At 44.5% G+C, this 12,453-nt stretch overlaps 1 protein-coding gene across 3 annotated transcripts in view; it reads right to left on the bottom strand.

Annotated features, from left to right (window-relative positions):
• Nucleotides 1-12,453, bottom strand: part of RAD51C (RAD51 paralog C) — a 67,380-nt gene that overhangs the window by 1,460 nt on the left and 53,467 nt on the right. The window contains exon 9 of one of the 3 annotated variants that reach the window (XR_014494464.1): nucleotides 10,242-10,460. Coding sequence is in view for 1 of the 3 variants with exons in the window: in XM_083379840.1 (XP_083235966.1) it covers nucleotides 10,353-10,460 (108 nt within the window). In the remaining 2 variants the exon portion in view is untranslated. Of the gene's footprint in view, nucleotides 1-9,943; nucleotides 10,461-12,453 lie in introns of those variants that run through there. The other 2 variants (XR_014494465.1, XM_083379840.1) reach the window with 2 other exon arrangements.

Here is a 12,453-nt window from a genome sequence, read left to right on the forward strand (position 1 = left end):
AAATATACAAATATTTAAAACCCTAAAATTAACTCCCCATCAGGCCAGGCCAGCTTGTTCGAATAAGTGGGTCTTTAACCCGCGCCGGAAGGAGCGGAGATCCGGTGCCATCCGGAGCTCAACCGGCAGTTGATTCCACAAAGCCGGGGCGCCCACAGAGAAGGCCCTCCCCCTGGGGGCCACCAGCCGGCATTCTCTGACCGGAGGCACCCTGAGGAGGCCCTCTCTGTGGGAATGCACGGGGCGGAGGGGAGTTGACGCCGGCAGCAGGTGGCGAGTTCTAGTTGTGCCTTAGACAGAAAGCTGATTGGGTGGCTCGGGCCAATCAGCAGGAGACAGTGAGTTCTAGTCCTGCCTTAGAAAGCTGAATGGGTGACTCTAGGACAATCACCTGGAGATGGTGAGTTCTAGTCATGCTTTAGACAGAAAGCTGACTGGGTGACTCTGAGACAGTCACCAGGAGACGGTAACTTCTAGTCCTGCTTTAGACAGAAAGCTGATTGGGTGACTTTGAGACAATCACCAGGAGACGGTGAGTTCTAGTCCTGCTTCAGACAGAAAGTTGATTGGGTGGCTTTGGGCCAATCACCAGGAGATGGTGAGTTCTAGTCCTACCTTAGAAAGCTGACTGGGTGGCTTTGGGCCAATTACCAGGAGACAGCGAGTTCTAGTCCTGCTTTAGACAGAAAGCTGATTGGGTGGTTTTGGGACAATCACCAGGAGATGGTGAGTTCTAGTCCTACCTTAGAAAGCTGACTGGGTGGCTTTGGGCCAATCACCAGGAGATGGCGAGTTCTAGTCCTGCTTTAGACAGAAAGCTGATTGGGTGGTTTTGGGACAATCACCAGGAGAGGGTGAGTTCTAGTCCTGCTTTAGACAGAAAGCTGATTGGGTGGCTTTGGGGCAATCTCCAGGAGACTTCCCAAGGATGCTTTTTCAAGAGGCCACTGGACTTTCTTGCTTTTCTTTGAAGACCTTTCGCTTCTCATCCAAGAAGCTTCTTCAACTCTGACTGGATGGTGGGGAAGGATTTATACTCCTTGCAGACAGCTGGTCCGTTGCCTTCTTTTAGAGTCTTTGAGGCCACTTGGAGGTTTGTCTGTGTCCTCAGGGTCACCTGAGTGGTGCAAATGGGCGTGGAGCCTTCTTGGACCTGCTGAAGGGACTGTGTGTTGTGGAGCTGTGCTTTCTGCAAGATGTTTTCTGCCCTGTATCCCCTCACTGTTGAACACCATTTGCCCCCAGCCAGTCAGAGCTGAAGAAGCTTCTTGGATAAGAAGCGAAACATCTTCAAAGAAAAACAAGAAAGTCCAGTTGCCTCCTGAAAAAACACCATTGGGGCTTTATAAAGTGATGCCGTCTTGAGCTTCTCCATGGCATTTGGCGTTGTGGTTGTTGTTGTTGGTTGCGAAGTCGTGTCCGACCCATCGCCACCCCATGGACAATGTTCCTCCAGGCCTTCCTGTCCTCCACCATCTTCTGGAGTCCATTTAAGCTCACGCCTCATGCTCCAGTGACTCCATCCAGCCACCTTATTCTCTGTCGTCCCCTTCTTCTCTTGCCCTCAACCTTTCCCAGCATGAGGCTCTTCTCCAGTGAGTCCTTCCTTCTCATTAGGTGGCCAAAGTATTGGAGTTTTAGCTTCAGGATCTGGCCTTCTAAAGAGCAGTCAGGGTTCATCTCTAGGACCGACTGGTTTGATCGCCTTGCAGTCCAACAACCACCTGACCCAAGGCTAAAGAGGACAACCAGGCATTACCCACACCAAAGGCCAATGATGGTGGCTCTATTTCACATTCCTCGTTATGTCATATTGCCTTAATTTCCTGCTTGACGGGCTGAGTTGCTGTAACCAGAAATATCGGAGCCATGTTTTCTTTGTCATCGGTCCTGGCCTGTGAGGAAAACCAGCTTTTTCTTACAAGGCAGGCTGGTTCTTTCCGCATTCCTGTCTCAGCCGCTTCCAATTTTCAAGCCGAGTTCCCTTGTTGTTTTCAATCTGCATTTGGACCATATAATGCTTATTTAGATGTTGGTTTCTTGAAAGTGTTAACCCTCCCCCCCCCGAGGTGGCACTCACTGGTGATGTGGAAAGATGCTGCCTGGTATGGGTTGAAGTGGTCTTCGACTTACGACCACAACTGAGCTCCAGATTTCCGTTGCTAAGCAAGACCGTGGTTCCGTGAGTTTGCCCTCATTTTATGACCTTTTTTTTTGGCTACAGTCGCTAAGGGAATCACTGCAGCTGTTAAGTTAGAAAGACGGTTGTTCAGTAAAATCCAAGAAGGTTCTTTGGCTCTGACTGGATGGTGGGGAATGGAAGGATCCAGTTAGAGCTGAAGAAGCTTCTTGGAGGAGAAGCGAAACGCCTTCAAAGAAAAACAAGGAAGTCCAGTTGCTTGCTGAAAAAGCACTTTGGGGTCAACCATGACCTAGAATGACGGAGAATCTCCATAGACACGAAGGGGAAAAAAAAGAAGATAGCGAAGCTTCTAGAGCACAGGAAGAAAATGAAAAGCTTATTTAGAGGATGCTCTGAATGAACTTGCTAAAGTACAGGCATGAAAAAGAACTTGGAAGAATGTCAGGATCTAGGTTTGCAAAGATAATGTCTGGGCTGGGAGCTTCCATTAAATCTTTTAAGCCGTGGAGTGCTTCAAGGAATCAGTGTGCGACCAACATAGCGCCATAAGGAAACATCCATCCCAGAGGGGATTTCTTTTAGGCCATCCAATTAATTAATAGCAATAATCAGCAGGATTGTTCAGAGTCATGCAGTTCAGACCCCACTGGTATTTCAAGCCGCCGTCCAAAACAAGATGACATTTTTCATTTTGAGCCAAGCAACGAAATTGGGACAGTTCGGCATCTTATTGGGTGATAATTATAGAATTCTCTCTCATTTAACATTGGTCGGTGTAATTCCTCCGCGCTCCTTCCAGCCCGCCTCCCCAGTAGCGTGCAAATTATTTCAGCCTCAGTTCAGGAAGCAGAAATTTTATCTGGCCACATAAGTAAAATTGGGATTATGGGGAGATTTTTTTTTCCTCCTAAATGTTCGGGGTGGTGGTGGTGGTGATGCTGCTGCTGCAGAGGCCCTGGAAGTGAAGGTCACGTCCAAGGTCAAAGCACAAGGGCAAGCATTAATCTCCTAATTACCAAGCAGGCGAGTTATGTGAAGAAATTCAGTGGTTGCATAAATGTCATTAGGATATTAAAGTGGGTGGTTTGGGAGCCTTCTGCATGGCTGCGCCTCGGAGCTAAAGCCCCATGACAGGAGAGGATCATGAAGCAGAAGAAAGCTACGCGCACAGAGGAACAGAAAACAAAGGCAGAGAACATACAAGGAACGGTTGCTGGAATTGGGCATGCCTAGTTTAATGAAGAGACGGACGAGGGAGGACAGGATAGCAGTCTTCCAGTATCTCAGGGGCTGCCCCAAAGAAGAGGGAGCCAAGCTGTTCTCCAAAGCGCCCGAAGGCAGGACAAGAAGCAACAGATGTAAGCTAACCAAGGAGAGAAGCAACCTAGAACTGAGGAGAAACTTCCTGACAGTGAGAACAATTAACCAGTGAAACAACCTCCCTCCAGAAGTTGTGGGTGCTCCAACACTGCAAGTTTTTAAGAAAAGACTGGCCAGCCATTTGTCTGAAATGGTATAGGGTTTCCTGCCTGAGCAGGGGGTTGGACTAGATGACCTCCAAGATCCCTTCCAACATTATTATTATTACTATTATTATTATCATCTATTTTTGTGTAGATCGGGCACAGAGGCTGAGTTGGGTCTCTAGCTTGCACAGTTTCAGAGGAGAGTTACTATACTGAAGATAAAGCACCGTGTAATCCAGCGTTTCTTAACCTGGAGAACTTTAAAATGACTGGACTTCAATTCCCAGAATTCCTCAGCCAGAATTTCCCTGTCGTCTGATAAGGAAACCTTTTGAAGCTTTTTGTCCAAAACCGATTGCATCAAAGCTTTTTTTTTTTTTAAAAAAAAATGCAAAACCAGCAATCCCCGGTGTTTAGTTTGCCACTGAGTACCCCTACGATCTTCCATTGTTTTATTTTGATTATTAATAATATCATCGTAATAAGATGGGATTATTATTTTTTGGTGCTCAAGTTACAAAGGTGTATAAAGTAAGGAATTTACGAAAACCGGAGGGTCTGTTGTGGATTAACACTTTTCATTTTACAAATGTTTGCCAAACAGTGAGACTGGATGGGTGGCAATTATAATCTGCCCTGAGCAAAATATCCAGATGTTATCCTTCGAAAACGTTTTGATTCTCACCTTAGAAACAAAATGTTTGGAATGAAAAAAAAACACACCAATGTCTAGTTGAGAAACTCCACAGACATCCAGATGCTATATAAATTACCCAGGGTATATAAACATGCAGGGGACAAAATTTTCATATGTTGCCCGAAAGCATCAACCATCTTGCAAAAAGCATTTTATTTCTGTTTTATTTTTCTCTCTTACCTTTCTTCCCGAGGAAGTTTCTCCCTGTGCTTTATCCTACCTAGGAGGTGTTTTTAGGCTGCAAATGACTGGCCCCAAAAATATTTATTTAATTATTCAATTTTTAAATCTGAGAAGCAGTCTCACTTTAGCCCTTGCAGATGTTAGGAAAGAAGAGAAAGTCAAGATTTGAATTTGGAAGCAAGTGGGATCCACGTCCCCTCCCTCTTTAGATTTTAAGTCTTTCTGCAAGGCTAAAAATACCTGAATTTAAGAATCTTGCATTTTTCAGGTTGTATTTTTTAACCTTTCAGGAAGTCAATGACACGAAAATACCACACTGGGGCTCTAAACTGCTGTGACTTGCTGTTGTCAATCAATACCCACAAAGATTATTCCAAAAATATTATTACAGCTAGTCCTTGACTTACGAGCATAAGTGAGCCCACAATTATGCTGCTAAGTGAGAGATTTGTCCCATTTTACAACTTTTTTTGCCACGTTTGTTAAATATTGTTAAATTAGTAACATGTTTAAATGAGTCTGCCTTCCTCCTTGACTTTGCTTGTCAAGAGGTGGCAAAAGGTGGTCACGTGACCCCGGGATTGTGCAACCGTCATAAATATGAAGCAGTTGTAAATCAAGTGACCATGGGGATGCTACCCGGGTCATAAGTGTGAAAAATGGTCATGAGTCACTCAGTGCTGTTGTAACTTCGGTCACTAAGCCCTAATAAGCAGGCATATACATAGAATGAAGGCTATTGCTAAGCACATTGATTTGTGCTTCTTAGATTGTAAGCCGCCCTGAGTCTTCGGAGAAGGGCGGGATATAAATGGGATTAAAAAAAACCTGTTGAAAGTCGAGGACTACCTGTATTACCAAGAGAGAATAGAATAGAATAGAATAGAATAGAATAGAATAGAATAGAATAGAATAGAATAGAATAGAATAGAATAGAATAGAATAGAATAGAAGAATATTAGAACAGAATCGATTAGAATAGAATATTAGAATAATTAGAATAGATATGAATAGAATAGAATAGAATAGAATAGAATAGAATAGAATAGAATAGAATAGAATAATGAAAGAACGGAATAGAATAGAATAGAATCTTTATTGAGAATAGAATAGAATATTAGAACAGAATCGATTAGAATAGAATATTAGAATAATTAGAATAGAATAGAATAGAATAGAATAGAATAGAATAGAATAGAATAGAATAGAATAGAATAGAATAGAATAATGAAAGAACGGCATAGAATAGAATAGAATATTAGAACTGAATCGATTGGAATAGAATATTAGAATAATTAGAATAGATATGAATAGAATAGAATAGAATAGAATAGAATAGAATAGAATAGAATAGAATAGAATAGAATAGAATAATATTAGAATAGAAAAGAATATAATAGAAAGAATATGACTGGTCTGGTCTGGACTGGACTGGGCTAGGCTAGGCTACGCTAGGCTATCCGAGGCTAGACTAGAGCTGGAAGGGACCTTGGAGGTCTTCTAGTCCAGCCCCCTGCTCAAGCAGGAGAACCCATACCATCTCAGACAAGTGACTGTCCAGCCTCTTCTTAAAAATCTTGATCACCTGAGTAATACGTTAAACGCTTTTTGTTTTTAAGAAAGAAAAAAACAAAAACAAACAAACAAAACCCTCTTTGACAAGTCCCAGAGGTGCTTTTTTCAAGGAGGCAACTGGACTTTCCTTGTTTTTCTTCGAAGACGTTTCGCTTCTCATCCAAGAAGCTTCGTCGGCTCCGACCGGATGGTGGGAAGAAGCAGCCGCTTCTTGACGAGAAGCGAAACGTCTTCAAAGAAAAAACAAAACAAAACGAAACGAGAAAGTCCAGTTGCTTCTTGAAAAAGCACCTTCGGGACAAACCGTGACCTGGATGATGGGAGAACCTCCACACAGACACTCTTTGACAAAGATACTGCAAATCGAAGATACTGTAAATAATCTGGGACGATCAGGAAAAGATTTCTCACTCCGCAGCAGGGCCAAGGAAGCACCGATCCACGTCAATCCGTAACGAGAGGTTCTTTTAAGAAAGACATCACAACACACACACACACCCTTCTCCATATAGCTAGGCAGGCATGTTCTGTATGTCAAACTCCCCCCCCCCACACACACACAACTGGCATAGTTAAGACGTAAGCAGCTATTATTCCCAAATGAAGCATTTGCTTGTTCACAGTAGGTCCCTTTTGTTTGTCCACGTCTCCTGCGCCAAAACGTCTTTGTCTGAATCATCCCTCAAACTCTCCTCCTTGCTGACGCTCCCTCGCTTTTCTTCCACGTTGGCAAGGAAAGCTCCTTCTGACTCACGGATTCCAAAATTGGATCACGTCTCGCTCCCGAAATGGAAGTCTGAATATTTTATTATGCAGATCGGGCTTGAATTTATTTTCTTTCTTTTTTAAAATTTTCTTCTTTGACAGCGCTCGGGGCCAAAAAAAATAATAAAAAAATCAAAAAGGCTGGATCCATCAGCTTCGGATGAAAGGAAAGTTTGGGTGGCTCAAGATCACGTGAAGTGTTAATACCACTTTACAAGGCCTTGGTAAGGTCACACCTGGAGTATTGCATCCACTTTTGGTCACCACGATATAAAAAAGATGTCGAGACTCTGGAAAGAGCGCAGAGAAGAGCAACAAAGATGATCAGGGGACTGGAGGCTAAAACATACAAGGAACGGTTGCTGGAATTGGGCGTCTCTAGTTTAATGAAGAGAAGGACGAGAGGGGACATGATAGCATTCTTCCAGTATCTCAGGGGCTGCCCCAAAGAAGAGGGAGTCAAGCTATTCTCCAAAGCGCCTGAAGGCAGGACAAGAAGCAACGGATGGAAACTAGTCAAGGAGAGAAGAAACCTAGAACTAAGGAGAAACTTCCTGACAGTGAGAACAATTAACCAGTGGAACAACCTGCCTCCAGAAGCTGTGAATGCTCCAACGCTGGAAGTTTTTAAGAAGAGACTGGACAGCCATTTGTCTGAAATGGTAGAGGGTTTCCTGCCTGAGCAGGGGGTTGGACTAGATGACCTCCAAGGTCCCTTCCAACATTATTATTATTATTACATACCCTGTGAAGTGGTATGTAAGCCTAAGTGCTATTGTTATTCTTCCTTCCCTCCCTCCCTCTTCTCCTTCCTTCTTTCCTTCCTTCCTTCCTTCTGATGGTGGCGCAATGATTAGAATGCAGTATTGCAGGCTGACTCTGCCCACTGCCAGGAGTTCGATCCTGGCCAGCTCAAAGTTGACTCAGCCTTCCATCCTTCCGAAGTCAGTAAATGAGGACCCAGATGGTTGGGGGCCATAGGCTGACTCTGTAAACCGCTCAGAGAGGGCTGGAAAGCCCTGTGAAGCGGTCTATAAGTCTAAGTGGTATTGCTATTGCTACAGGTAAGTCCTTGACTTACAACAGTTCATTCAGTGACCATTCAAAGTTACAAACAGCGCTCAAAAAAGCGACTCATGACCATTTTTTCACATACGATAGATAGATGCAGCATCCCCGCGGTCGCATGCTCAAAATTAGGATGCTTGGAAACTTGCTCATATTTATGACGGTTGCAGTGTCCTGGGGTCATGCGATCCCCTTTTGCGACCTTCTGAACAGCAAATTCAATGGGGGAAGCCGAATTCACTCAACAGCCGCGTGACTAACTTAACAGTCGCAGTGATTCACTTAACAACTGTGGCAAGAAAGGTGGTAAAATGAGGCCAAATTCACTTAACAAACTGTCTCACTCAGCAGCAGAAATTTTGGGCTTAATTGGGGTCATAAATGGAGAACTACCTGTACTCGCATTTAACAACTGTTGAAGCATCCCCACACTCACATGATCAAAATTAGGGTGACTTGCAATTGACATATATTTATGATGGTTGCACTGTCCAGGGATCGTGTGATCGCCATTTACACCTTCCCAACTAGCTTCCAGCAAGCCGAGTCAATTTGGGGAGGCAAGATTCACTTAAGAACCGTGTTATTAACTTAACAACCGCGAATGATTTGCTTAACAACCCTAGCAAAAAAATAATAATTGTGTGATTCTATTAACAACTGCTTTAGTTAACAATGGAAATTCCGGTCTCGCTTGTGGTTTTAAGCCGAGGACTATCTGTACAGAGGGACATGAAGTGTGTTGTAAAGTGCACTTTCAAAGGCAACACAGCATCCAGTTTTGGTCACCACGATGTAAAAAAGATGTTGAGACTTTCTAGAAAGAGTGCAGAGAAAAGCAACAAAAAGGATCAGGGGACTGGAGGCTAAAAGATATGAAGAACGGTTGCTAATGAAGAGAAGGGCGAGGGGGGACATGATAGCAGCCTTCCAGTATCTCAGGGGCTGCCCCAAAGAAGAGGGAGTCAAGCTATTCTCCAAAGCGCCCGAAGGCAGGACAAGAAGCAATGGATGGAAACTCATTAAGGACAGAAGCAACCTAGAACTAAGGAGAAATTTTCTGACAGTGAGTTGTAGGTGCTCCATCATTGGAGATTTTTAAGAAGAGACTGGAGAGCTATTTGTATAAGGCAGTGATGGCGAACCTTTTAGAGACCGAGTGCCCAAACCGCAACCCAAAACCCACTTATTTATCGCAAAGTGCCAGGGCCGCATCAGCATTGTGGTGCCCTCGGGAGGGGGGAGGGCAGGGAGGCCCCTCCGAGTGCTGCCTCTGGCATGCAAAACCCGGGGGGGGACACGCAAAAATGGGCCACCCTGCTGCAAGGCGCAAAAAATGGCTGCCACAATGCCGCGGGGTGCAGATACAAGGCGCTGCACCACGCAAGAATGGGGTAGGGCTAGTGAGTATCACGCAGGCCCTAGCCCTGCCCCATTTGCAGCGCGTGCGTGCTCGCGGTCCCGTGCGTGCATGCATGCATATCAAATGCTTCCCCCTCCCTTTTCTTCCAGTCCACCAATCGACAATGGTTGGTGACCTCTGCTCTACCACCTCTACTTGAGCTTGTTAGTCGGCCGCTTCGTCTCCTTTGTGCTGGGTGGAACTCCTGCTCCGGGCAGTGCTGGCAGCCTGATGAACCTGCTGCTAGCGATGGTGGCGCGTGTGCCAACAGAGAGGGCTCTGAGTGCCACCTCTGGCACACGTGCCATAGGTTCGCCACCACTGGTGTAAGGTCTCCTGCTTGAGCAGACGGTTGGACTAGTCACTAGAAGACTTCCAAGGTCCCTTCCAACTCTTATATTGTTATTCTGTACTCTTGAGTTTTGGGTTCCATGAAGAAGTTTCTCACAACAGGTTTTATTCCTCGGCAAACAGATAATTCAGAACTTTTTTTATTTTTTAAATTCCATTTATATCCCGCCCTTCTCCGAAGACTCAGGGCGGCTTACAAGCTTAGCAGTAGCCTTTATTCTATGTATATGCCTGCTTATTAGGGCTTTCACACACAGCCCCAAGCGGCATTATTACAAAGTCAGCTTATTGCCCCCAACAATCTGGGTCCTCATTTTACCTACCTGGGAAGGATAGAAGGCTGAGTCAAACTTGAGCCTGGCGCGACTCGAACCTGCACTAATGGCAGGCAGCTGGTGTTACTTAAGGAGGCATTAGCCCACTGCTCCACCAAGGCTCTTTTAAGAGACTTTGTATTTCTTCCCCCTAAGGAAAGCCGACGTCGTTAAGAAACGTCCTGCTGTAGATGCACAAAAATGCTGAAGTTGCATCTGAAGAAACACTAAAGGGGGAGATTAAGGCACAATAAGGAAGCGATGAGAGGGAAATCACCATTCTGTGAATTCACACTTTTTATTCATGTTACTCTCCGGGGCACCTCGATATCCATCTGTAGCACTATCGTTTTTAAAAGGAAGCATCGCTGGATTTTATTTTTCTGATTCACTGCTCTTCTACCTGGTCTGTTCGTGGCCTTTTACGAGGATTCGCTTCGTTTCCTGCCGGGATCTGGTTCGAATCGGAACGCTGAACATCTCTGAATCCATGAGACTGTGAAAACAAAAGAAGGAAACTGTTAAAAAATGGCAACAGATTAAACTGTAGAGCCCTCGTAGTGTCTGAAAATCAGGAGTGAGGAAATACAGCAAGTGCAGGCAGTCCTCGACTTACAACTATTCGTTTAGTGACCGTCTGAAGTTATGACAGCCCTGAAACCAGCGACTCATGACCGGTTTTCACACTTATGAACACGGCAGCCTCTCCATGATCACAGGAACATAATTCAGCTGCTTGGCAATTGGCTCAGTTGTACAACAGCAGTACTAAATCAGAGCAAGCTGTTATTAGAGCCAGATGTTACAGGCTAAAACAGGGGCCTTCAAACTTGGCCCTTTGATGACTTGTGGACTTCAACTCCCAGAATTCCTCAGTCGGCCATTTTGATGAAACCGCGGGCTTAAATCCGGACCAGGGGCCTTCAAACTTGGCCCTTTGATGACTTGTGGACTTCAACTCCCAGAATTCCTCAGTCGGCCATTTTGATGAAACCGCGGGCTTAAATCCGGACCAGGGGCCTTCAAACTTGGCCCTTTGATGACTTGTGGACTTCAACTCCCAGAATTCCTCAGTCGGCCATTTTGATGAAACCGCGGGCTTAAATCCAGACCAGGGGGCTTCAAACTTGGCCCTTTTATGACTTGTGGACTTCAACTCCCAGAATTCCTCAGTCGGCCATTTTGATGAAACCGCGGGCTTAAATCCAGACCAGGGGGCTTCAAACTTGGCCCTTTTATGACTTGTGGACTTCAACTCCCAGAATTCCTCAGTCGGCCATTTTGATGAAACCGCGGGCTTAAATCCAGACCAGGGGGCTTCAAACTTGGCCCTTTTATGACTTGTGGACTTCAACTCCCAGAATTCCTCAGCCAGGAATTGAAGTCCACAAGTCATCAAAGGGCCAAGTTTGAAGGCCCCTGGTCTAAAGGCTCTGGAGAAAAGAAACATCACTAGTTTCATAAATGGGTGAATAAATTGTCTTTTCTTAGGAAGGCATGCCAGTCCCAGCATGAATAAAACAAACAAATATTAATACATTTACTAAAATAAATTGATAATAATACTAACAATTATTGAAAACATTTATCTAGCTGCCAATCTTACGACCAAATTTGGGCGGCTCTCAGTCACAAATTTATTTAGATTGTGAAGCAGAAACGAATTCACCAGTTACCCAATAAACAGCCTCAGCTGTCTGGTTTTATCAGGTTGAAATTTTCATTTAAAAAAAAAAAAAGCTAATACAGGCAGTCCTCAACTTACGAGAGTTCATTTAGTGACTGTTCAAAGTTACACTGGCCCTGAAAAAAGTGACTTATGACCATTTTTCAGTTACGACCTTTGCAGCCTCCCCGCGATCATGTGAACAAAATTCTGATGTTTGGCAACTGGTTCGTATTTATGACCACTGCTGTGTCTCAAAGTCACGTGATCACTTTTTGTGACAGTCTGACAAGCAAAGTCAATGGGGAAGCCAGATTCACTTAATAACCGCTTGGGGTGTGTGTGAAAGCCCTAATAAGCAGGCATGTACATAGAATGAAGGCTACTGCTAAGCTTGTAAGCCGCCCTGAGTCTTCGGAGAAGGGCGACTCAGCCTTCCATCCTTCTGAGGTAGGTAAAATGAGGACCCAGATTGTTGGGGGCAATAAGCTGACTTTGTAATAATGCCGCTGGGGGGGGAAAGCCCTAATAAGCAGGCATATACATAGAATGAAGGCTATTGCTAAGCACATTTCATTTGTGCTTAGATTGTAAGCCGCCCTGAGTCTTCGGAGAAGGACGGGATATAAATGGGATTAAAATAAATAAATAAATAAATATAAATGGGATTAAAATAAGTAAATAAATAAAATAAAATAAATAAAACCGTGTGACTAACTCAACAACTGCAGTGATTCATTTTACAACCGTGACAAGAAAGGTCGTGAAATGGGGCAAAACTCACATAAACGTTTCACTTAGCAACATAAACGTTGGGCTCCAT

The sequence above is a fragment of the Vipera ursinii genome (assembly GCF_947247035.1).
Source record: "Vipera ursinii genome assembly, chromosome: 1".
NCBI lineage: Eukaryota > Metazoa > Chordata > Lepidosauria > Squamata > Viperidae > Vipera > Vipera ursinii.